This window comes from Schistocerca nitens, chromosome 2 (assembly GCF_023898315.1).
Source record: "Schistocerca nitens isolate TAMUIC-IGC-003100 chromosome 2, iqSchNite1.1, whole genome shotgun sequence".
NCBI lineage: Eukaryota > Metazoa > Arthropoda > Insecta > Orthoptera > Acrididae > Schistocerca > Schistocerca nitens.
Genome location: NC_064615.1, coordinates 1,173,856,821 through 1,173,884,521, shown reverse-complemented (window position 1 = coordinate 1,173,884,521; position 27,701 = coordinate 1,173,856,821). Strand labels below are relative to the sequence as shown.

The window sequence follows — 27,701 nt, the reverse complement described above, 5'->3', positions numbered from 1 at the left end:
GGCCGGCAGTGTTGTTGTCAATCCGGTCCATGATAACTTTGTAAATTCACTTTTGACTGCCATTGAGGAATGGTTTGTTGTGAGCGATGTATTGAACTAGTTCGTTGATGTAGCTTTACTCCTTTGTAATTTCGCAGTTTAGCACACTGGTAGCATCTTTCCGTGGTTCTTGCATCCCATGTTGTGCAGGTCTGGTTGTTCATTGCTAAGCATTTTGATTCTAGGCGAATGAGTTTTTATTGAAGATGTTGTTGTTGAATTCTATGGTCAGTTTAGGATGAGCTTGTCAGATTTGGTGCAGTATGCCATTACGCACACTCTCTTTGAAGGAGTCCATAGATGTTTTGGATTTGATGGGTTACATGTTGTTAGAATTATGGCGAATAAATCTCTCATCTGTTCAGCTGAGGATGTTGTGTGGCTTCGTGTAGTGTTAATTCCCAGTGGTTGTCATTTTGCTTTAGTCCTAAGCGTGGGCATGTTGCTCTGTACGCCTGTGATAGGTAACCGTCAACAGTCTTGAGGTTTGTGAAAGCTGTTTGTTCCCGTATTGCATACAGCAACATCCAGAGATAGAAACATTCGGTGTTGTTCGGATGTACGTTATAGTCTCGGCATAGTGCGTCAGTTTTCATGATTGCTGGGTGATCTGCTACTGTAGATCCTTGTTTTCATGCCTGAAAGATTTTTCTTCTTACGTTCCACGTTCAATAGCTAGGGACGTCGATATACAGTAATGTTTCCGCGAATGGATCCGTTTGGCGTAGCTGGTAAAAAGCTGTTAATGTTGTGTTCTGAGGTGGTTTGTTTATAATTTTTCTGGTGGTGTCTTTTGTGGAGTGAACTCTCTGTCCATTCTTCAAATGTACTTTTAAATGTTGCACAGCAGATTCGCGTTCGTGCGTGTGAAAATCGAAACTCCGCCACATTGCTTCGTTACTGTTTGTGTATCCCCCCATTTGGTAGATGAGGATGTCGTCGTTTCTGTTTTGTTGTTCGCTGTTTTTGGTTATTTGAAATACTTTTGGTGCGGCTATATTAAAGACAAAGTGTACAGCAATAACCCCAAAACAATTGCTGAACGGAAAACCGCCATTCAAGAGGTAATCGACAGCATCGATTTTCCGACACTTTAGCGGGTCATGCAGAATTTCGCTATTCATCTGCGCCACATCATCGCCAACGATGGCAGGCATATCGAACATTTCGCAACCTAAATCAGAATATCTGTAGTGATGTTTACATGTTGAATTAAGTGTGTGCACACCGTAGTTTGTAACTAATTTACGTTTATTTTCATATTTCAATAATTGTCACCCTGTACTTACAGACTATTTGATGGATTTCACTGAACTGCGGTATTTTACGTTTATGCATGCTTGGCACATTTTAGAATGTAGTGTCTTATAAGGTTCTACACATTGATTATCTCTTTCGTCGCTTCCTCGTATTGGTATTTTTGCTGTGTGGAGCCACCGCTTTTGAGTGATCATGTTCTGTATTTGGGTTAGAAATCCGCTGTGGTTTGTGTGTCGTCCAATCGTCCAAGTATGGTTTTAGGTTTTTTTTACATCTTCCATCAGTCATACATGGCGAATCGGGATTTAATGACTCGCGTGGTCCGTGAATCGTTGTTCCTTTCTATGTCGTACAGTTCCGGATCTTCTTGTGGATTGGGAAGTCGTGCTTGGATGGTTTGTCGATTTCTTTGGGATGAATTCTGTCGTGTAGCCGTACCAGACAGTGAGGCAGTTCTCGATTTTTCCGTTCGACTGTGGACATCCAGTATCCAACGGTTCCATAGATTTTGTGATGACTTCAATAAATCTCATTTGTCTTTATCGGAAAACTCAGCCTATTATGCCGTATCGATGCATGGGAGCTTGTCCGTATCTTAGTTGTTCTTTGATTTCTGGCCACGACGAGTTGCATGTGAACATAATGAAGATGTCAGGTCGTCCATATTTTCTTATGTACGTCATGGCATCTTGACCGTATTCGTGCATGTGTCTCGGACTTTCTATGTATGATGAGGGTAGGATTACCATTTCTTCTGTGTCATCAACGTTTCCGCAATTTGAGACTGCGTCTCGAAGGTGGATGTGTCCCCCCCGTCAGTGATTTGTTCTTATTCAGTCTTGTGTTCTTATTCAGTCTTGTGTTTGTATTTTTCCATATATATCTACCACAAACTGTTGGAATAAACGGCGAGTGTTTAGAATGTGACATATAACTCCTTGCAAGTAAGTTATTTGTTTATTTCTACACCTGATTCAGGTTGGATTTGTTTGACATTAAAATGATATCCGTCCTCTCTGAGAAGAGACATAAAAAGATATTGAAGGGCATCATATGAACTGTGTGTCTGTGTGATGCGTTGTAGTCGTCCCCCTCTTCGTTGTACAAGTGCGTCGCAGCTTGTATTTTCATTTATGAACTGCAGATTGAAACTGAAGAAGCTGCAAAAAGGTGCGAATTTAAGGAGATGGGACCTGGATAAACTGAAAGAACCAGAGGTTGTAGAGAGTTTCAGGGAGAGCATAAGGGAACAATTGACAGGAATGGGGGAAAGAAATACCGTAGAAGAAGAATGGGTAGCACTGAGGGATGAAGTAGTGGAGGCAGCAGAGGATCAAGTAGATAAAAAGACGAGGGCTTATAGAAATCCTTGGGTAACAGAAGAAATATTGAATTTCATTGATGAAAGGAGAAAATATAAAAATGCAGTAAATGAAGCAGGCAAAAGGGAATACAAACGTCTCAAAAATGAGATCGACAGAAAGTGCAAAATGGCTAAACAGGGATGGCTAGAGGACAAATGTAAGGATGTAGAGGCTTGTCTCACTAGGGGCAAGATAGATACTGCCTACAGGAAAATTAAAGAGACCTTTGGAGAGAAGAGAACCACTTGTATGAATATCAAGAGCTCAGATGGCAACCCAGTTCTAAGCAAAGAAGGGAAGGCAGAAAGGTGGAAGGAGTATATAGAGGGTTTATACAAGGGCGACGTACTTGGGGACAATATTATGGAAATGGAAGAGGATGTAGATGAAGATGAAATGGGAGATAAGATACTGCGTGAAGAGTTTGACAGAGCACTGAAAGACCTGAGTCGAAACAAGGCCCCGGGAGTAGACAACATTCCATTAGAACTACTGATGGCCTTGGGAGAGCCAGTCATGACAAAACTCTACCATCTGGTGAGCAAGATGTATGAGACAGGCGAAATACCCACAGACTTCAAGAAGAATATAATAATTCCAATCCCAAAGAAAGCAGGTGTTGACACATGTGAAAATTACCGAACTATCAGTTTAATAAGTCACAGCTGCAAAATACTAACGCGAATTCTTTACAGACGAATGGAAAAACTGGTAGAAGCGGATCTCGGGGAAGATCAGTTTGGATTCCGTAGAAATGTTGGAACACGTGAGGCAATACTAACCTTACGACTTATCTTAGAAGAAAGATTAAGAAAAGGCAAACCTACGTTTCTAGCATTTGTAGACTTAGAGAAAGCTTTTGACAATGTTAACTGGAATACTCTCTTTCAAATTCTGAAGGTGGCAGGGGTAAAATACAGGGAGCGAAAGGCTATTTACAATTTGTACAGAAACCAGATGGCAGTTATAAGAGTCGAGGGGCATGAAAGGGAAGCAGTGGTTGGGAAAGGAGTGAGACAGGGTTGTAGCCTCTCCCCGATGTTATTCAATCTGTATATTGAGCAAGCAGTAAAGGAAACAAAAGAAAAATTCGGGGTAGGTATTAAAATTCATGGAGAAGAAGTAAAAACTTTGAGGTTCGCCGATGACATTGTAATTCTGTCAGAGACAGCAAAGGACTTGGAAGAGCAGTTGAACGGAATGGACAGTGTCTTGAAAGGAGGATATAAGATGAACATCAACAAAAGCAAAACGAGGATAATGGAATGTAGTCGAATTAAGTCGGGTGATGCTGAGGGAATTAGATTAGCAAATGAGACACTTAAAGTAGTAAAGGAGTTTTGCTATTTAGGGAGTAAAATAACTGATGATGGTCGAAGTAGAGAGGATATAAAATGTAGACTGGCAATGGCAAGGAAATCGTTTCTGAAGAAGAGAAATTTGTTAACATCGAGTATAGATTTAAGTGTCAGGAAGTCGTTTGTGAAAGTATTTGTATGGAGTGTAGCCATGTATGGAAGTGAAACATGGACGATAACCAGTTTGGACAAGAAGAGAATAGAAGCTTTCGAAATGTGGTGCTACAGAAGAATGCTGAAGATAAGGTGGGTAGATCACGTAACTAATGAGGAGGTATTGAATAGGATTGGGGAGAAGAGAAGTTTCTGGCACAACTTGACTAGAAGAAGGGATCGGTTGGTAGGACATGTTTTGAGGCATCAGGGGATCACAAATTTAGCATTGGAGGGCAGCGTGGAGGGTAAAAATCGTAGAGGGAGACCAAGAGATCAATACACTAAGCAGATTCAGAAGGATGTAGGTTGCAGTAGGTACTGGGAGATGAAGAAGCTTGCACAGGATAGAGTAGCATGGAGAGCTGCATCAAACCAGTCTCAGGACTGAAGACCACAACAACAATTATAACTTCGTAGTCATCAGAAATCATTCGGTCTATTGCTGTTTTGAGTAAGTGAATCAATTGATTGCAATCGTGTAAGATCCTCTGTACATCTTGGACTACTTCTCGTCCCAATGCACTGATATTTTTGCATCGTCGATCAATTTCTGTTTCTTCAAAAATATTCGATTGTGTGTGAACTCCTAAGGGAACAAACTGCTGAGGTCATCGGTCCCTAGATTTACACGCTACTTAAACTAACTTATGCTACGAACAACACACACACCCATGCCGAGGGACGACTCGAAACTCAGGCGGGAGGGGACGCACAGCCCCTGACATGGCGCCTCGAATCACGCGGCCACTCCGCACGGCTCTGTTTCTTCATTTCTGATGAAATAAACTTACATAAATTCACAATGTTCGTCGGCTAGCGGTAGTAATGATCCCATTTGTGATATATTTGACCTTCAACGGAAAAAGCATGATCGATTTCATCTCTGTTAGTGTTGACTGAAGTGACACCGAAAGAAGTCATTTGGAAGCAGGCGTTGTACGCTTCTACATTTCCCCGGTCATGTATGTAAAAATTCCTGCGGATGTGCTTCCAGTGGGGGCAATCAAATTTTTATATGCATGCAAAAGAATCCTGCTGTTTCAGTACTTAATTTTTTTTTCGTGTTGCAAAATTGGCAGATATTATTCATTTTTACGATGACGACCTATTTGTGTTTGTGATATTCTGTCGTCGGGTCGTAGTGGTTCAAATGGCTCTGAGCACTGTGGGACTTAACTTCTGAGGTCATCAGTCCCCTAGAACTTAGAACTACTTAAACCTATCTAACCTAAGGACATCACAAACATCCATGCCCGAGGCAGCATTCGAACCTGCGACCGTAGCGATCGCGCGGTTCCAAACTGAAGCGCTTGGAACCGCTCGGCCACTACGGCCGGCCGTCGTAGTGGAACGCCTCACTTGTTAGATTGTACTGTTTTCTTGTCCCGGTCCGCACTTCCCGTAAGGTGTTATTTTTTATGGCTGGCTTGAGTTCACATTCCTTTATTATAAGATTGTACCAAAATTCCTGATTTTTAAATACTTTCATTTCGTTGTTCTTCGGTTTCTCTGTTTCTCACGGCGCTCATTGTGGTTTGTTGGAAACTTAAACGTGCTTCGCTCTCTTTGTCTGTTTCGTTTTTTCGCTGTTCTTTTTGTATTCAGCGTTTCGATTTAGCACTGACAAGATCTCCTTCTCTTTTACGAGTGGGCATTATCTCAAATATAAACCAAATCAACTCTTTACCAACAAATACACTAAGTACTCTTTACATACTTTTCACCCTTTTTTTCGATTTATATTCTGTCACTGTATCACTTTGACAGTCACACTTCACTGTTTGTTTTTATTCACTCACTGCATTACTTTCTCGGTTCCTTCCATCGTCACTGATTAGAAACTGAGGTTCGAACCCAAGACGGGTCTTGCTTTATATACCCCTACCAACAGGTAGCCTCACCAGTACACCAGTTAGGTCCCCTAAGATTTCACACACGTTTCAACATTTGAACTAAACCCGCTCAAAGTCGTAAACAACCACGCATGAGTAGCACCTATTAGACGGATGGGGTCCGACAGCCGATCAGTTCCTGCAATTCCACCAGGAAGGAGGTACACGGCTCTTGTTGTCTGTAGTTCAACCATGCCTAGACGGTCAATACCGCGGTTCGATCGCGTCCGCATTGTTACTTTGTGCCAGGAAGGGCTCTCAACAAGGGAAGTGTCCAGGCGTCTCGGAGTGAACCAAAGCGATGATGTTCGGACGTGGAGGAGATACAAAGAGACAGGAAGTGTCGATGACATTCGTTGCTACCACTGTAGCGAATGACCGCTACCTACGGATTAAGGCTCGGAGGAACCCTGACAACAACGCCACAATGTTAATAATGCTTTTCGTGCAGCCACAGGACGTCGTGTTAAGGCTCCAACTGTGCGCAATAGGCTGCATGATGAGCAACTGCACTCCCGACGTCCATGGCGAAGTCCACATTTTGCACATTTTGTGAATTACTTCCTTCAGGATAACGACATCGCTCGACTGGAATGGGCAGCATATTCTCCAGACATGCCTGGTATACAGGGTGTTACAGAAAGGTACGGCCAAATTTTCAGGAAATATTCCTCATACACAAATAAAGAAAAGATGTTATGTGGACATGTGTCCGGAAACGCGTAATTTCCATTTTAGAGCTCATTTTAGTTTCGTCAGTATGTACTGTACTTCTTTAGTTCACCGCCATGATTTCATACGGGATACTCTACCTGTGCTGCTAGAACATGTGCCATTACAAGTACGACACAACATGTGGTTCATGCACGATGGAGCTCCTGCACATTTCAGTCGAAGTGTTCGTACGCTTCTCAACAACAGATGCGGTGACCGATGGATTGGTAGAGGCGGACCAATTCCATGGCCTCCACGCTCTCCTAACCTCAACCCTCTTGACTTTCGTTTATGGGGGCATTTGAAAGCTCTTGTCTACGCAATCCCGCTACCAAATATAGAGACTCTTCGTGCTCGTATTGTGGCAACTGTGATACAATACGCCATTCTCCAGGGCTGCATCAGGGATTCAATGCGACGGAGTGTGGATGCATGTATCCTCGCTAACGGAGGACATTTTGAACATTTCCTGTAACAAAGTGTGTGAAGTCACGCTAGGAGGTTCTGTTGGTGTGTGTTTGCATTCCATGATTAATGTGATTTGAAGAGAAGTAATAAAATGAGCTTTAACATGGAAAGTAAGCGTTTCCGGACACATGTCCTCATAACATATGTGCTTTCTTTGTGTGTGAGGAATGTTTCCTGAAAGTTTGGCCGTACCTTTTTGTAACACCCTGTAGACTGAAAAGGGCAGTTTATGGATGACGTGACCCACCACCACTCTGAGGGATCTACGCCAAATCGCCGTTGAGGAGTGGGACTATTTGGATCAACAGTGCCTTGATGAACTTGTGGATAATGTGCGACGACGATTACAGGCATGCATCAATGACAGAGGATGTGCTACTAGGTATTAGAGGTACCGGTGTGTACAGCAATCTGGACCACCACCTCTGAAGGTCTCGCTGTAAGATGGTACAACATGCAATGTGTGGTTTTCATGAGCAATAAAAAGTGCGGAAATGATGTTTAGTTTATCTCTATTTCAATTTTCTGTACAGGTTCCGGAACACTCGGAACCGAAGTGACGCAAACCTTTTTTTGATGTTTGTATATATTTACTATAGATGGCTATTTCATTCATTTCTCACTTCCAGCTACTGTATACACTACAGATACGCCATAGGGGAGAGTCATACCTAGGGCATAGTGTTCGCTGAAACATATGGTACTTTTATTTTTATAATTAATTAACTTTTTTCTTAGTGTCTCAGTCGAGTGACAGATTCGAGAGTCACAGGAAGATTTGCGCTCTAGAGCCCCTCATAAGCACTTTCATCCATTTTCTGCACTTTGTTGTACGACTTTTTTGTTGTTGTTAGACATGAGTTTCTGCTTTGTGCACCATTTCTAATCGTTTCGCATTTTACACCCTTAAGTGCTATATAACACATTTTATAACTCGTATAAGTCCACATATTTCTGTACGTGGTACTTCGGTACGTACACAAATAATTACTGCAGCCTACACTGAGGTAACAAAAGTCATGTAATACCTCCCAATATCGCGTCGGGCCTCGTTCTCCCGGCGTGGTGAAGCAGATCTATGTGGTATGGGCTCAACAATTCGTTGGAAGTCCACTGCAGAAGTACTGAGCCATGCAGCCTCTAAAGCCGTCCATAATCGCGAAAGTGTCGCCGATGCAGGACTTTGTGCACTCACTGACCTGTCCACTATGTCTCACATTTCCTATGGTGTTCATTTCGGACGATCTGAGTAGCCAAACCATTCGCTCGAACTATCCGGAATGTCTCCCCAAACCAGTCGCAAACAATAGTGGCTCGATAACACTGCGCACTGGCAACCATAAAAACTTCATTGTGAATATGAAGTCCATGAATTGCTGCAAATGGTCTCGAAGTAGCGCAACGTAACCATTCACCGTCAGTGACCTGTTCAGTTGGACCAGAGAACCTAGTTCATTCCAAGTGAAGACAGCTGACAGTGATGAGCAGCCACCACCAACTTGCACAGTGCCTTGTTGACAACTCGGGTATATGGCTTCGTGGAGTCTTCACCACACTCGAACCCTACCATCATCTCTTACCAACAGAAATCAGAATTCATCAGACCAGGCCACGGTTTTCCAGTCGTCTAGGGCCCAACCGATATGGTCACAAGCCCAGGAGATGTGCTGTAGTTGATTTCGTGCTGTTAGCAAAGGCACTCGCGTCGGTCGTCTGCTGCCATAGCCCACTTACAACATATTTCGCCGCACTGTCCTAAGGGATACATTGCACAGGCATTCATAACCAGCTCCAGGCACCAAGAGCTTTCCCGAAAAAAGCCTTGCAGGACACCATCATTGTAATCGATAATCTGAAATATGAATATTTTTATAAATGGCTCTGAGCACTATGGGACTTAACAGCTATGGTCATCAGTCCCCTAGAACTTAGAACTACTTAAACCTAACTAACCTAAGGACAGCACACAACACCCAGCCATCACGAGGCAGAGAAAATCCCCGACCCCGCCGGGAATCGAACCCGGGAACCCGGGCGTGGGAAGCGAGAACGCTACCGCACGACCACGGGATGCGGGCAATGTTTTTACAAGTAAAGTGCGTAATAGCAATGAACTCGAACAACTTGGACAACGTAAAGAATTACGCAATATAAAATAGTAGTGAGACATCACTTTTAACAGTACTTCATTTAGCACTGCAATTCTCAACATAAATCCGTAGATTATTTAAGTGCGAAAATGCACACGAAGGAAAGAATTTTTTTCAGTCGCTTCCGCCTGCGTTCGTGAAGTCAGCATTTGTGTTACATGTTTATTATTGGAGGGTCCTTCTGTTTTAGTCTTGCGTTCCTGTAGTTTGACAGTCCTAACTGTAGGCTCACAAAGAGTGTCGGGTCTGTTGTTAACAGCGAATACGACCAGCCTGTGGCTGATGTTTTCTGCAGCCGGTCACATTTCAAACCCAGCCACCCGGACCACTTTTAAGACAAGCAACTGAAAAGTGTCCTGTGCAAAACACGGCCTGTAATTTTCCACGATTTATTACCATTTTCGAGGTCTTTACTTTTCATTTTACCTTATTCTCCAAAACGTAACTGAGGAATTTGGGAATTCACGAATTTAAAAATATAAACGCTTCTAGTAAAATGTTCTTGCAGAGAATGGAGGAGGGGGCAGAATCAAATCCATTTGCTTCCATCCGTGCGTCTGGCAATTAGTTTTAAAGGTGCAGACAAAAAACTTTAACTCTTAGAGTTCTAACGATATGAAAAAAAATAATTTTAAAAAGAATACAATAAGAAACTGGCAAAAAGTTATCAATCAATTCTTTTAAGGAGCTGATTTTGCTTTCGAACCACTGGGAAAAACAGTTTTCAACCATCCATGATTTCATATTTAAGCTATTTCACATGTTTCCTAAGCACAATCACACATCTTGAAACTTCCATGAATTCATAACGCCTAAAACCAATTATAGTCCGATGTAACAAGGAAAAATGAGCTCAAAATTTAATAAATTTATATCAAGCGTACGTACTGCTCAAGTAGTTTCATATCAAAATCACTGATAATAGCTGTAGCACAAGCTTAAATTAACGTTACAATACCTCTGGATATACTCACTGTCAGGTATCTCCTCAATACCATTACCATAAAAAAACACATGTGACCATCTCCTGCAATCACACAGCACAATCTCTGGCTGACTGTTTCATTGCACGTTGAACGTGAATGCTACAACAAGTGGCTGTTGTAACGCATTAGTTTCGTAGAAATAACTCAGTGTACTACTTGGCACTGCTACTTAAAAGAAAACTAAGAAAATGGTGGGTTCAGGTAGACACCACTCGTACTCTAAGGCATAAGAGATGTGTGTCGTTCCCTAACAACCAAGCCTATAATCTCTCTCTCTCTCTCTCTCTCTCTCTCTCTCTCTCTCTCTCTCTCTCTCCTGACCCACACACACAGTAATGCAAATTGTCCTCGTACGTTGTCGTCAATGGCACAGTCGTTTTAAATGTAGTTACTGTCCCGTTGACAAACAGAAATTATGCGAAATGAAAGCAGCGGTCAAAAGGTCAATGACAGATTCTTTTAAAGAATTTGAAAACATTATTTTATCTGTAGATTATGTTTTAACCCCAAAAATTTTGGTGTACGTAAAATCTATGAACGTTAGAAATAATTCAATACCTTTTCTTGCTGACAGTACGTGTAATGTAACGGATGATGATAAACAGAAGGCCGAAATTCTAAATCTAGCTTTCAACAACTCGTTTACGGTAGAGGACTGCAGCACCATCCCCCTTTCAATTATCGAACAAACGCAAGGATGGCTGACATGGTGTTTAGTGTATCTGGGATTGTAAAACAGTTAAGATCCTTAGACGCCAGGAAGGCATCTGGCCCAGACGGTATCCCAGTAAGATTATATGTTGACTATGCTACAAATATAGCACTATTGTTATCCATCATCTATCAGAGATCATTGGAACAGCGGAAAGTTCCACGGGACTGGAAGGAGGCCCAGGTCATAGCAATCTATAAAAAGGGTAGAAAATCGTATGCCCATAATTACCGACCAATTTCACTGACATCGATTTGTTGTAGAATCATAACATATTTTGTGTTCAGACATAATGATCTTTCTGGACTCTTAGAAGCTAATCTGCAGAAACCAGCACAGTTTTAGGACACAGCGGTCATGCAAGACACAGCTAGCCCTCTTTGTGCGTGATATGCAACAGGCTCTAGATACCGGCTCCCAGGTTGATGCCATATTTCTCGACTTTCGAAAGTCGTTCGACTCAGTTCGATGAAATATGCGGATGGATAGAAAGCTTTCTAACAGACAGAGAGCAGTGTGTCGTCCTGAATGGGCTGACTTCAACAGAAACAAGCGTAACTTCGGGTGTGCCTCAGGGCAGAGTAATAGGTCCACTGCTTTTTACCATTTACGTAAACGATCTGGTTGACTGCGGCATTGGACTGTTTACCGATGATGCTGTAGTCTACAGGAAAGTAGTGAACAAATGAATGAGGATTTGCAGGAAATAAATCCTTGGTGTAATGACTGGCAGTTATCTCTGAATATTGGTAAGTGTATTCTACTGCGTATAACAAGGCGAAAATCACCAGTAATGTAAGAGTACAAAATAAATGCCCAGTCTTTGGAAGCGGTAACATCCGTCAAGTATCTGGGTGTGACTAATCCAAATGATCTCAAATGGAAAGATCAGGTTACATAACTAACGGGCAAGACGGACTTTAGATTGCGGATTATTGGTAGAATCCTGAAGGGATGCAGTCCTTCAACAAAGGAAATTGCTTACAATACGTTGGTTCGTCAAGTTTTGGAGTATTGTTTGTTTGTATGGGACCGGTACCAGCTTTGTCTCATCCAAGAGATTGAGAAAGTCCAATGAAGAGCAGCAATATTCGTGACTGGCACATTTAGCCATCGTGAGACCGTTACAAATATCATAGAAAGTTTGAAGTGGGATACACTTGCAGGTAGACGACGCGCTAAACGGAAGGGGCTGCTCAGTAAATTCAGAAATCCGATGTTCGCCGAGGATGTAGAGCATATATTATTAGCAACAACTTCCGAATCGCGCAATGATCACCATTTAAAGATAAGTGAAATTAGAGCTCGTACTGAGGCGTTCGGGCAGTCTTTTTTCCCTTGTAGGATCCGCGAGTGGAACAGCGGTTGGTTAAAATGACTTTGGCGCGAATTGTGCCCTGCGCTGCTCACCGCTAGGTGGCTAGCGGAGTACGTATGCAGATGTATGCGAGTATTCATCAGAGACAAGGATAAGGTAAAGAGACCTCCAGGGAAATTTGACAGGACCACCACTGTTTTCTGTACACGTAAATGACCAGACGGTCGGGATGGGCAGCAATCTGCTGTAGTTAGCTGATGGTGCTGTAGTGTACAGGAAGGTGTCGAAGTTGAGTAACTGTAGCGGGATACAAGATGACTTAGGATTCCTAGTTGGTGTGATGAGTGTCAGATGGCTCTAAATGTAGGAGAATGTAAGTAAATGCGGATGAGTAGGAAAAGCAAACCTATGCAATTCACATGGAGCATTTGTAGTGCCCTGTTTGCCAAAATCGCGTAGTTTAAAAATATGGGCGGAACGTTGAAAGACATTGTGAAATCGGGCGACGCTGAGATTACTGTGGTAGGGTAAGTGAATTGTCGATTTCGGTTTACTGAGAGAATTTTAATAAAGTGTGGTTCATGTAAAGGAGACCACACGTAGGATACCGATGCGATCTGCTCTTGAGTACTGCTGGAATTTATGGGATCTGTACGCAGGTTGCACTAAAGGCAGACACCGAAGAAAAGCAGAGGCGGGCTTCTGGATGTGTTACCGGTAGGTTTTGAACGACACACAGATACTGCGAAGATGCTTCGGAAGCTCAAATAGGAATCCCCGGAGGTAAAGAAACACTCTTTTCGAGAAATACTATTGAGTAAATACAGCGAACTGGAATTTGAAGCTGCTAGCAGAATTATTCTACAGCAGCCAACATAGATTTCGCGAAAGGGACACGAAGATAAGATACGAGAAACTCGAGCTCATACAGAGTCATATAGATAGACATTATAGTCATTTTTCCTCGCTCTGTTTGCGAGTCGAACAGGAAAGGAAATGAATATAGTGCTACAGAATACCCTCCGCCACACACCATACGGCGGCTTGCGAAGTTTGTATGTAGATGTAGAAATAGGACCGCACAAAGAGTATTGCATTAAAGTACCCTGGGCTAGATACTCTCCAACACACTTAATCCTCCAAATTAAAAGTGTAAGCTGCATAGTATGGATAGCCACAAAAATGAAAGGAAAGGAATTATCATACCCATTGGAAACTTCCTGGCGGATTAAAAGTGGATGCCGGCCTGGGACTCGAACTTCGGATCTTTCCCTTTCGCGTGCAAGTGTTCACCGACTGAGCTACCCGCTCACGACTCACAGCCCGCCCCCTCAGCTTCTCTTCAGCCAGTATGGTGCCTTTCTATATCGGATCGCATTCGTTTGTTTCGAGAAGCCGTTCAACTCTACAGGCACGATGACACCACTGACAGGAAAATGGAGGGCCGTGGGTTAGGTGGGTGGGTGCTGGATTCCTGCCTTGCCTTAACGGAGAACGAGGGCCACCGCTAGCAAATGGCAAGGCACAACGGTAATGGTCACGGAAAAGCCCAGCTGTCTGAGCGAGTAGCCACCAGCAGAAATGGAGCATACATAATCCTTGAAAGATCACCTATACCAGTGGTGGCGAAGCGTCAGATACTATCTGATCAAAAGTATCCGTACATGCATATGTCATGCGTAATTGTTCACAAGACGTCATGGGATGCGAAACCACCTGTGTGAAAAGAGGCGGACGGTATTCTGTTGTCAGTAGAGACGTAGTAACAGCAGAGTGTGAGCCAGAAGAGTTCAGTGACCTCTTCCATGCACTAGTCGTTGGATGTCGCATGAGTAACAGATCCATCAGGGACATTTCAGTCCTTGCAAAATTGCCCAACTCGTCTGCTGGTGATGTGATTGTGAAGCCGAAACGCGAAACCACGCCTAAACGGAGACTAGGCAGACTTCAAGTACAGAAGGATAGGAACCGTCGACCGTTGCGGAAGGTGGCTGTAAAAATAGTATTAAATCAGCGCAAGGAATCACTAGTGAGTTACAAAGTGCTCTCAGCACTCCAAATAGTTCAGTGACTGTGAGTAGGGAGTGGTACAATAGGTTCAGTGATCGAGCAGCTCCTCATAAGCCATAAATTGCTAAATGGCACTTGGCGTGGTGTAGAAACCGATGCCACTCATCAATGAATCACTGGATTGGGATTCAAAAGTCACGCTGTACCCTGTGACAATCCGATGGAGAGTTTGGGTTTGGCGAGTGCCGGGAGAACATTGTCTGCCACCATGTGCAGTGAGGACAGTGAAGAACGGAGGAGATGGTGTTATGCTTTGGAGATCTTTTTCATAGTTAGGGTGTGGACCTCTCAGTGCGTTTAGGAAAAGGCTAAGTAGGGAAGGATATGAACACATTTTATATCATTATGTTCTGCTTACAGTAGAGGAACGGTTTGCAGGTGATGATTCTACCAGCATCATAATGCATCTTGTCAAAAAGCAGCATCTGTGAGGCAATGCTGTGTGGGTAGTAAAGTATTTGAAATGGACTGTCCTGCCCAGTGTCAACCTGAACGTAGTAGAACACCTCTGCGACCTCACGACGTTGCAGACGCCTGCGTCCAACATCACGACCTTCTCAGGTATCGGTCTAAATGGCAGACATTCGGACGCATCACTGAAACTGTCCCTAGCAGAGTGAAAGGTGTCATGAAGGCAAGGGGTGTACACACACCATATTGAGGTCCATTAATATGTGTCGTGTTATTCTTGATGGTGTCCGGACACTTGCCGCGCCGGACATTTGCCACACTGGACATTTGCCACACGACTTTACCTGCTCCGAAGGGTTGGGTCCTTTGTCCCCCCCCACCCTCTTCATCATCCACCAGCTCCTCCTCACCCGCCCGCCCAGTTTGCTTTCGAAGTTCCTAACGTGACCATCAGTACGGAAGTTGTTAAGTTGTTATAACGAACAAGGGCAGGCCTCCTGCTCATTACAAAGGTTACGCGTATCTTAAACAGAGGGAATCTAAACAAGGTGTTGTTACATGGATGTGGTTACGCCGAAAAACAGCTTTCGAGGACCGGAGAAGTGTTGAACGTATTAGAACATCTCTGTGGACCACCAGACGGTGAAGAAACTACACAGTTATCGGAGATATACGCGGATGAAATGGGAAATCTACATAATAGAGTTTATGGCTTCGTTACAGTGATGCCTAATTCAGAATCTATGAAGAGAACCAACAAGAGCCTAAGAACTCTTATGAAATTGATCTTCATGAAGATCTTTTAAAAATGGGAGATGACATTAGTTTTCTTCTGGAAGACGATAGATTAGAGTTGAGAATAATGATATTTAGTGGAAACAAAGGAAAAGAAAGTTTAAAAACATGTTCCCATTTTTTATGGATGGACATTTAAGAGATGCAGCAAGCAGTTTGCACAGATCTACACTATACACGTAGACTTCGGAGGCCCGGTTAAAGAAACAAACATTCTTCCTACTGTATTTGCACTGCTCCCCAATACGAAGAAAGACACGTATGTTCGTCTGTTTCGTCTGATAAAACAGGCAGTCTCTGAGTGGTGTCCTAAACAAGTAAAGGTGGACTTTGAGGCAGCTGCGATATCGGCCATTCGTCAAGTTTTTCCCACAACTGAAATAAATGGATTCTATTTCCATATGAAGAAGAGTTTATGGAGAAGAATTCGAGTTCTCGGTCTAACTGAGGAGTACCGCTAGAACGAGGATTGAATACTTCACGTCAGCATGTGTGCAGCGCTGGCAGTTGTAAAACCGGAGGACGTAAGCTTGGATTGAGATTCATGCAGAAGCTCCTGATAACGGAAGGTTCTCTCAATTTTTTGACTGCTTTGTGGATAACTGGCTAGAGAATGAGGATATCTCAATAGAAATGTGGGACTGTTATGGAAAAAGGCACTGAACGACGAATGCTGTTGAAGGGTGGGGCAACGAAATAAATACTATCATTGGAAACCCTCACCACTGGAATCAACAATTTGGCGGAGTACTTGAAAAAGGAAGCAGAGCTTACAAACTGCATGTACATGAAATTGGAAATGAATCTTGAAGGTAAGAAGAGGAAGAAGAAGTACTTGAAGCTGGACGACAGGATAGAGAGAATCGTAAAGAATTATGAAGAGACTGGCAACATTAGGCCTTGCTTGAAATCCATTGCCCATATTCAGAAACTGTACTAAAGTACTTTAAAAATAATGTATTAAAAACTATGAAGACCACTGAGTCCTCGCAGATTACTAAGATAAAATTATTAAAACATTGAAGTAGCATTATCGGAGCTAGTATTAAGTTGTAACTGTAAATAGACTGTACATTAGTTCAGTGTGTTTAGGCTGATTTTACAAACGCCAAAATGGTAAATGGTCATTTATCATTTTCACGGTCCAAAACCTGTGCAAAGTGTGACGCGAATCAGCCTTTAATGTAAACATTAAAGTGTTTCAAGCCTCACAAAAGTGTCCCTATTGTTGACACGTTAAGATAACTTGTTTCTACCTTCCAATATTATGGCCATACTATTAAATAATTGTGAGTTCTAAAATTATTTTCAGAAGCTTCAGAATCGCAACTATCACCTAAAATATCATGGTTTGTTAAACTGATAGTATACGCTTTTGTAAAAGAAAATGGGAATTGAACCTTTGAATTGCAGCTAAAATTGACATCCCAAAACTGATCTGATCCTAAGGTTGACAATTTTTTATTTAAGTTTAGTTGAAAACATTTATAGTAGATGTAAATCTACTTAATTACTTTTAGATATAGTCCTTCAAAAATTAAAATTTCTTACTAAATTGTTGATTATCTTTAAACAGGTTAGTAAAAGCAAGGAGCTTACTACTGAAAATTAATTGTTACTAAAGAACATCAGAAACAAATGTATTAGACCTACTTTTCTTATACATTAGAGACTTTCTGAAAAGATATTTGATCATTTCCTGTGTCACTGACAGTGTAATTTCAGTTGCTTTGCAACACCAGGAATATCTACTTCTAAATTATGTTTTCAGCTGTTCTCATTTAGAATTCTGTAACATTTACTTCGTCTACTTTGGTGAAGCAATTTCGGAAAATGCATTTACTAACTCCACTTTAGTGGCACTGTCATCAGTAACATTACCGTCGCTGTCGCGCCGTAAAGGTACTTACTGAGCCTTTCCGCTGGTTTACTTAACATGGGACCAGCATCTCTTTTGATTTTCCGCCACATTTCTAGAATGAGTTTCGTTGTGGAAACTATTAAATGCATCTCGCATTGAAATCCGCACTAAATTTCGAGCCTCAGTAAAACTTCACCAGTCTTCGAGATTTTGTGTTCGTCTAAACTATACGTGCCTTTTGCGGTGCTCCTGCAACAGCTTTCTGTCGTGTTTTGTGTACCATGGGGGATCAGTTCCGTCTCTTATTAATTTATTCGGTATGAATATCTCGAGTGCTGTTGATACTATTTCTTTGAACTTAAGCCACATATGGTCTTCATTTACGTAGTTTGCAAGGATTTGAGACTATGTCTTAGATAGACGCTACCCCAATTTTTAGCTGCTTTTATAAATAGATATATTTCGCGTTTAGTTTTGGTGAATTTCTTTGATACGGAAGTGAGCCTCGCTGCGACTGCGTGTTCACTAATCCCTGTATCCGTCGTGATGCTCAGGATTATTTGTGGCCAAGAGGTCAAGTGTGTTTTCCTAACCAATTACAATTTGAATGGCCTCATCAACTAATTGTTAAAAATAATTTTAAAAAAAGCATTTAGAACAATTACGGAAGTTGTTTTCTATTTACATTAGGGTATGAAAATGTATTTTTGTCAACATGCGGAAGGTAGATTGAAGTAACTGCCAACCATAATTGTATGAATAGGGTACCTATTTGTGATGAGACTCAAGTTTTCTTTGAACTGTTCAGCAACTGTTTCATCTGAGACATGGGGTCGGTAAAAGAAGCCAGTTATTAATTTATTCCGGTGGTCGAATATAACCTCTGCCCATACTAAGTCACAGGAACTATCTGCTTCGAAGTCGATTGTGAGCTTACATTATTTTTCCTTGTTGTTCTTGTTTCTGTTGTAGTGCAGATAATTACAGTTGCGGCTTTTCCCTCCAGAACCTAAGATGCTTTCCCTGTGACCCTGTAAATACCAGAGCTAAACAATGTAGAACAACAACGTACGTTAACAAGCGCAGCATTCTGTATTGCTTCATTTCCTTATTTCTAACATTTTAAAATTGTAAGTCGACTTTAGATGACATGTCAGTCATAGATGTTCTTAACTCTATATAGAGAACATGTTTTCAGTTATGTTATGAACGTTGTCCCGCTTCACTTTATTAAATAATGTTTTTAGAGGGTCAATTAATATGGAGTATGTCGTTCTTCTTTTCAAACATTCACATACTATTTATTCTTTCCCTGTTGTCTTTTGGGTATGCAGTTGTAGTAATTAAAGTAGGCACAAATGCAGTGATCAAAAAGAAATGATTAGCGTACATTCGCATTCTCGTTACATCATTCAATTAAAGTAGGCACAAATGCAGTGATCAAAAAGAAATGATTAGCGTACATTCGCATTCTCGTTACATCGTTCCTTTCTTGTTGCTCCTATGCCGATGGACTGTTTCTATCGCTATCATTAAGCGTGAAAGGAAGCTACCGTACAGACAGAGGAATCTGTACTTACACTTGGCAGAACTAATTACATACTGACACAATCGTCCGTATTGCTTTCGTTTCCCTAAAGTTATAAATATTTCGATTTCGGGAAAGAAGCTCTATATTTGGCCAAGATGTCGAAGAAGAAGGTCCCTTATGTACTGGTTGTAGCGAATAAGAAGTGGAGACGGCGGTTTGAAAGCGGACAGAGGTAGTGCGGGGAAGGGCGTCCCTTACCCGAGGGATCGCTACTCAAGCTACCTGGCGAAGGGGCAAGTGTGGCAAATTTCCGGCGTGGCAAATGTCCGGCGTGGCAAATGTCCGGCATTCATTCTTGATCACAAACCGTATGATCAAACAACCGTTGGAGAAAGAACTCCATACAGACTCCTGGAGGCAATATGCGTTCATCCATATTTATTCTTGCCGTTCTTGGAGTAACTAAAAATTTTGAAAGTAATCTAGACCAGTATTAAAATTATATATTTTAGTGAAGTTGTAAAAGATTTTACTTTATAATTTGTATACTATAGATCTACTGCTGGATATGTAAATAAAATAATCTTCTCCAAATGATAATATTTTCACATTTTGAATGTCCTTTTATTCCAGTTTCTTCATTGCTGCAGTTTCGCTCCTCTATCCATTTCCTAGTGATTATGATGCTATGGTAATTAGTAACATGACATGCAACATCTGACGATGCTACGTGCATATTTCATCGCTGACCCAAATGTGAAGCCCCATTTGTCATTGGACGAAACACATACATGGCATTAACATGATGTCCGCTGTATGATCAGATGTTGCATATGTGTTCTTCTCACCCTATATAACGGCCTTTAGTGAAAATGTGGTAGGATAATGCAACATCACCTTAAAATGTCAAGAGAGCCAAAATTGCAGTAATGTCCAAGGGAAATAAAACAACAATAAAACGTCGAAAGTGTTTTCGTGTGGACACTTTTATTTGGCCTTGACTTTTCAAAACAGAAATGTTTAATTTTACGCTATAAATACGAATGACACCGTTTTGTGCCTAAGGATTGTTTGAGATACTGGGCAGCGCCGAATAATCAAGTTGTGTTCGTACAAAAGCCTCATTGGTCGACTGCCATATGTAATTTCATACTAGTATTCGTTTCTTTTTGCTCTTTTCACCTGTGCTTTTCCTGACTGCTTTTTCTCTGATTTATTCCAGACAGCCAACGATGAAGAACGTACTTAATGGTTTAAAACGGCAGAGACAGCGTTACAAGCACGCTAGCACAAACGAAAGAAACCAGCAGTTGCAACTGAAACTTTTCAAATGAACATTGGAGCTGCATACAATAATACCAAGGAGTCATGTACATCAAGATGCTGCTGACTCTTCGTGACAGAAGGTAGAATAATGCAGCATTCGCTCTTACTTGTGAGGCTGAGAATAAGACTTTCGTCACAATATGTGTCTAATGGAGTGGAGTTCATAGTGCTGTGACAAGAATTGTGGCAACTATCCCATCCGATGGATAGCGCTGCGAGGACTGGGAGAGTCACCAGTTTCGACCTGCTGCCACCTGGTGACAGCAAATGATGGAGAAGGCGGGAGGCGGCTCCTCTGAGACTGTGCTCAACACCAGTCTAGAGACCTGCATCCGCAGGTACCAGGACTTCGTGTCGCCCAATGGTGAGTCCGGCACGGCGCACTACTCTCAGAGCTGCTCGGGATTCTGCGGTCCTATTCTATATCTAACTCACTTCTTCAGTTTTTTTTATGTTATTAAGAGATTTTTTAGAAAAACACATTTCTACATTTGAATTTTCAGTTATTTGTATTGCGTCCTTTATTACGAAGACATTCTTCTGTTCGTCTGCCAAAACTCTCCGCAAGCACTGCTGTCTCTTCAGAAGCGATTGAGTTCCATTCCTTATAAACACGTGCAATATGCTGGTACTTACTAAGTAAACGAGGTTCTATGAAGACTGCATCATGTAGTCTGGCCCACGCAGTCATCCCACACAACAAGGAGAGTTCTCTTCAGAAGTACCGTTGTCTGCTTGGTTGTGGGCGTGTTGCTCCACCTTGCATAAGAACAGCATTGTCTGAGTTTGGGAAAACACCATTAAGGAATGCTTGAGCATAGAAAGATATGACCTTACCCGATAATAATCATCACTCACGTTCTTTTTCCATGCAGCCAGCGACCATTCCCTTCAGTCTTTGCTTTTGTCTGTGGACTGGGGAAATTTTTTCTAATTCAGTTGAACCGATGCGGGCTCTTTGTGTATTAGGTTTGGATAAAGTTTTGCTGGAGGCTAGGGTATAAACCCAACGCTCATCCGTTCCCTTTTCCCTACAAAGTTGACATCGCAGAAACCAGCAATCATTATTCGTGCACAAAATGACTGAAGATCAATTTTTCCTGACAGCATGGATTTTATTGGTTGGACATAAGCGTGTTTTCCTCAGGACTGTCTGCGAATAAAGTCTATTGTCCTACTGATGGTCTCCTTTCTTGCTGGTAGGCTCTCAGAAATTCAGCCGTTTGGCAACTTCCCGAGTACCGTCACCAATTTTTCCTGTAACATACATCTGATACTGTTTTTAGTATTTGGTGTCAGTTTCGTTGGTCGTCCAACTGTTGCTGTCACTTGCATTATCATCTCTAATAACCCAAATTCCAACGGTTATTGGATCAAAACGGAATGTATGAACAAGTTTGGTGTTAAACATGGAGGCCTTGACTCTGGAAACGAAGATCTTCACGATTTGTCCCATTTTTTTAACGACACCCATACAAAGGATTAACAGCACAAATAACCACAGTACAGTATAGAGACAAAGCTAAAAATTAATTTAAATACGGAATTTGTAAATCCATTAAATTGAAGAAAGCTAAACTTTTATGAGACAGTGTGTTTCATCTTCCTAATTAAAATTTAGGAACGATATTAATCATTTTTCCTTCAATAGATGGAAACATAATACTGCCTAAAATAGTGAACGTAACGTACCACGTAAAGGTGGGTTAAATTTTAGAAAATGGTCTTCTCCTTAGAAGAAATATGCCACCACAGTAACACCTGTGAGCAGCAGGAAAACATCTGTGGGAATATGTTCATAATGATTCATCAAGTAATACATACTTGCATAAAGTTCATACAGACAGTACCATCTTTTGGTATCAAGTTGTACTATCTCAACAGAGCGTCAAATTGCGGTGGCTCTGTCATGGTCCGAAAAATGTTTCGTACACCTTAATACATGCAACCCAACGTAGGCTTTGTTCGCAGTGGCACCGACAGCAGTCGCCCGATGTCGCCCGATAACATCGTCCAACGCGTCGGTCACGGTGCGACCGATGTCTTTCCTCATATTTATGGTGTTATAAGGGAGGTTAACACCTACTCTGTACGTAACTTGAAAGTAACGTGGCGAGTACTTTATACTCTTTCCCCAGTTACTGGATAACGGGACAATTTTTACGAATCTATGAGAACAAGAGAGAAACGTTGTATTACATACACCAGATAATTTATGCCTACAATGGAAAGCAAGATTACAAGCACACTGCACAGTTTCGAATAGCTACAGAAAAACAGACATTTCACAATTAACCGTAAATTACTGTCATCCAATGAAAAATACAAACATAAATTTTGGAATAAAACACCCTGAGAACTCAGTCCATTGACCAGTGAAAAGATGTACACCACATTTGCAAACCACCTCATGTAACATAATCACCTCACCACTGCCATAAAAAACCAATAAGCTGTAATAATAATTCGTGAATAGCCAATTCTCACCTATGAAAAACCAAAAAAAGCATCAGAATTGACGTAAACCTCCTTTCTAACTTGAACACATAATTTTTGAGGTCACAACCTAGGCCTAAGATTTCCTACACAGATATTATGTGTATTGCATGCGGCATAGTGCAAGCACGAAAGCACATGCATGAGGCTGAAATAGCTATACAGCCACAGAACGTACGCAGTATAATATAAAGTAATTTTCAGTTAACTATTATTAATTTTTTTAAGTTATTCAAACATGTTTACAATAAATTGGCGACTTCAAACCGTAGATTGCGAGACAGATCACTGTTATCAGAGAGAGTGATTCCGTGGTAATGCTACAAACTTTCAGGGACGATGGAGAAGGATAAACGTTGCAATCTGAGAAGAGGGACCCTGGTCCTTAGACGTCCGAGTCCACTGTTACAAGCGTAAATCGCTGTGATATCTCTGACAATGGATCTCTTTTACTGTACGCACTTAGCTCTCCATATTTTAGGAGGCAGTGCTATGGACCAAAACAAGGAAAATAATATTGAGTAAACTTGAGCTCTGAAGTGCATACCTTAAGAGCCAGGAGCACTTGCTCATCTTTGCCTTTTTCAGGGCCCGAAGGCGTGGTAAACGCATATGGACAGATCAGGACTATAGGGCGGCTGCACGAATGTCACCCAATTGAGTTCGCGTAATTTCACACCGCTTAAATTTTGATTAAGGCTCAGCATAGGCGGCCGAAGACTTCACGCATATGAAGTCACCCTCATTCTGCCAACAACCTTGTAAAAGAGGACGGAAGAGTGGCCAGAGGTTCAGGACGTTCTCCTGTCCTTGGGGTGGGGAAACTGCCCCTAAAAGCGGAAGAATCGACAATGATTAACGGGATAAGGACGCAGAAGGCAATGAAAAAAGGCAATGGAAACCACTGCATTAAAGACACATAACTTGTATCCACAGGACATTTGGCCTGCAGTTTAAAAAGTGCCATGATGATCTCTCCGTTGGCAGATGATTCCGGAATAGCCCCCATTTGGACCTCCCGGAGAGGATTGCCAAGGTGACCATGAAGAAAAGATTGAAAAACCAACGAAAGGATAACGTTCTACAAGTCAGAAGCTTAAGCGTGGTAGGGAAGCTAGAAAATCTGAAAAGGGAAATGCAAAGGTTCGAGTTAGATATAGTAGGAGTTACTGAAGTGAAATGGAAAGGAGACAAGGATTTTTGGTCAGGTGAGTATAGGGTAATATCAATAGCAACAGAAAATGGTATAACGGGAGTAGGATTCGTTATGAATAGGAAGATAGGGCAGAGAGTGTGTTACTGTGGACAGTTCAGTGATGGGGTTGTTCTTATCAGAATCGATAGCAAACCAGCAACAGAGAAATACAATTCGCTGACGAATGAAAAAGTCCAAAGAAGCTACGGCGACATGGCTGCATCAAAAATGCGAATAAATGAAAAAAGAAATCATTGTCGGAAGGACTGTCTCAGCGTGTAGGAATCTCAATACAACTTTCGGTTGAATTAAAAGCAAGGGTGCTATCCTTAAGAGAGCAACGGGAATTCCACTCTTAAATGCAGAGGAGGGAGCGGATAGGTGGAAAGAATACACTACAGGTCTCTGTGAGGAAGAAGATTCGTCTGAAGTGATAGAAGAAGAAACAGGGGTCGGTTTAGAACAAGTGAGGGATCCAGTATTAAAATCAGAATTTAAGAGAGCTTTGGAGGAGTTGAGGAGGGTAGGACGCCGAAAATTTAAAAAAAAATCGACTTTTTAAAAAATATGCCTATTTTGTAGGGCACATCTTCCTGAATAGTTTGATGTATAAAACATATATATGAGGGTTGAAACTTAAATAGTGGCAGCTATTTATTCACAACCGATACAAAAGAGTTACGTATTTACACCTGTTACTGTCCATCAAAGTAGTCACCAGTGTTGTGTAGAATTCGTTGCCAGCGACGTGGAAGGCGTAGTATACGGTTAGCAGAGCTTGTTCTGTTGATGGTGCGAATGGAGCGGTCAAACGTTATGGTGATTCTCGTGTACGTGATGGGGTTATACTATCGCATTACGTTCCTCCACGGCAGACCGTCAGTGCACAGTATTACTGTTCGTTTTTGGAGCATCACCTACGACCAGCTTTGCGCCAGAATCGGCGACACTTTCTGCGCAACGCACCCATCATTTTGCCCGACAATGCGCGGCCACATACAGCGAAAGCTGTGGCTGCTCTGTTTGGTCGATGGGACTGGAAAGTACTAAACTATCCACCATACTCCACGGACTTAAGTTCTTGTGACTTTGATTTGTTTCCGAAGATGAAGGAACCACTTCGTGGCATTCGCTTCAGAACCTTTCCAGAGATTCGACAGGCAGTAGACCGTTTCATTCGCACCATCAACAGAACAGGCTCTGCTAACTGTATACTGCGCCTTCCACATCAGTGCCAACGGGTTCTACACAACGCTGGTGACTACTTTGAAAGACAGTAACAGGTGCAGACATGTAACTCTTTTGTCTCGGTTGTGAATAAATAGTTGCCACTATTTAAGTTCCAAACCTCGTATTTGAGAGATTATAAGGCATGTTATTTGGTCTTAAGTTTACCAAGATACAGTGCCACCCCTACAGTATTCTTCTGTCATACGTAAGCGAAGAATATCATCACAGGAACTGCTATAACGGAAGGCACCAAACTTATAATCAGGGACCCTGCAAATGAATACTTATTGAAGAAATGTCTTCACAGCGGGACCCAAACACCAAACGAAAGTTTTAACCAATGTGTATCCTAGAGACAAAATCTTTTTTGTGAAAAGAAATGCACTCGCTATTGGCGTTTATGATGCAGTTTCATGTTTTAATGATGGTTTGCAAAGCAGGAAATGTGTTTTAGAGAAAACGGGAGTTAATCTCCAAGTGAACTGCATCAAAGCTTTGTATGCGCCAGACAGAGAGCGTGTAGTAAAAGCAGGTAAATCATTTTTTGAGGTGATAAGATCAAGAAGAGTGCATCATGGGAATGTGAAAAGTAAGAAAACTGAATTATAAAGTGAAAACAACCTGTTTATGGTGCTGGACACTTGTAAAAACATGCCAGATACAAGCAGAAACATTAACGGTAATTTTAAGCAAAACACAAATTTCTGTACTTAGGTACGTGTAACATCCAAAATAAATATGCTATTACTTTCAGACTTGGTATGCTTATTGAACACAAACTCCTTAACGCAAAACTCTAGAATTTTCCAAATCTATTAAAAACTGTGGTGAAAATTGTGATAACTAACTGTGAAATATGAGTTTTTCCTACACATAAAGTTCAAAATGTAACAGCTAATTCATTTTTTCATAAATTAAATGAATTCTGGAGTTTCACACACATATATGTATGGTTCTTAAGCTGTGCAAAATTCATGAAAGGATCTCTCTTACGTATGAAGAAAAGTGCACCTATAGCAACAAATGCAGCCAACAGCAAGCGAAAAAATGACGAAATTTCACATGTAAAAAAAATTATTGTTTTAATTTTTTGAACTTCCACTGCTATGAGTGTGAATCCTGAATCCTTACTGGTCATGCTGATAAAGTTTTATCAATTTATTTGTAAAAGTATAGACAGTGGAAATTAAAATATCCTGTGGTGCCCCTTCTGCTCCAAGTCGGCCCGTTTCACGTCATATCCCCCTTACGATCAAATAAGGTAGAAGGGGTAGATAACATTCCATCTGAATAATTAACATCATTGAGGGAAGTGGCAACAAACCGACTATTCAAGTTGGTGTGTAGAATGTATGAGACTTTTGATATACCATCTGACTTTCGAAAACATATTGTCCACACCATTCCGAAGACTGCAAGAGATGACAAGTGCGAGAATTACTCCACAATCTGATTAATAGCTCATGCATCCAAGTTGCTACCTAGAATAATATACAGAGGAACGGAGAAGAAAATTGAGAATGAGTTAGATGGCGACACGTTTGGCTTGAGGAAAGGAAAGGCATGTGTGAGGCAATTCCGATGTTGCGGTTGATAATGGATGCAAGACTAAAGAAAAATCAAGACTTGTTCATAGGATCTGTCGACCTGGAAAAGGCGTTCGACAATGTAAAATGGCGCAAGATGTTCGAAATCTTGAGAAAAATACGGGTAAGCTATAGGGAGAGACGGGTAATATAAAACATGTACAAGACCTAAGAAGGAATAATAAGAGTGGACGACCAAGAACGGAGTGCTCGGATTAAAAACGGTGTAAGACAGGGATGTAGTCTTTCGTCCCTACTAATCAGTCTGTACACTGAAGAATGAATGATGGAAATAAGAGTCAGATTCTTGAGTGGAATTGAAATTCAAGGTGAAAAGATAACAATGATACGATTAGCTGATGACATTGCTATCATGAGTGAAAGTGAAGAAGAATTACATGATCTGGTGAATGGAATAAACGGTCTAATCAGTACGGATTATAGACTGACAATAAATCGGAGAAAGGTAAAAGTAATGAGAAGTAGTAGAAATGAGAACAGCGAGAAACTTAACATCGGAATTGATGGTAACGAGGTAGATGAAGTTAAGGAATTCTGCTACCTAGGCAGCAAAATAATCAATGACGGACACAGCGAGGAGGACATCAAAAGCAGATTAGCACTGGCAAGAAAGGCGTTCCTGGCCAAGAGATGTCTACTAGTATCAAACATAGACCTTGATTTGGGAAAGAAATTTCTGAGATTATAGGTTTGGGGCTGTATGTTAGTGAAACATGGACTGTGGGAAAACCGGAAGAGAAAAGAATCGAAGCATTTGAGAAT

At 41.5% G+C, this 27,701-nt stretch overlaps 1 protein-coding gene across 1 annotated transcript in view; it reads left to right on the top strand.

Moving 5' to 3' along the window:
• Positions 1-27,701, top strand: part of LOC126235635 (PDF receptor-like) — a 483,384-nt gene that overhangs the window by 62,630 nt on the left and 393,053 nt on the right. The window contains exon 2 of the mRNA XM_049944349.1: positions 20,308-20,775. Coding sequence (XP_049800306.1) covers positions 20,679-20,775 — 97 coding nt within the window. The 5' untranslated portion in view covers positions 20,308-20,678. The remainder of the gene's footprint in view (positions 1-20,307; positions 20,776-27,701) is intronic.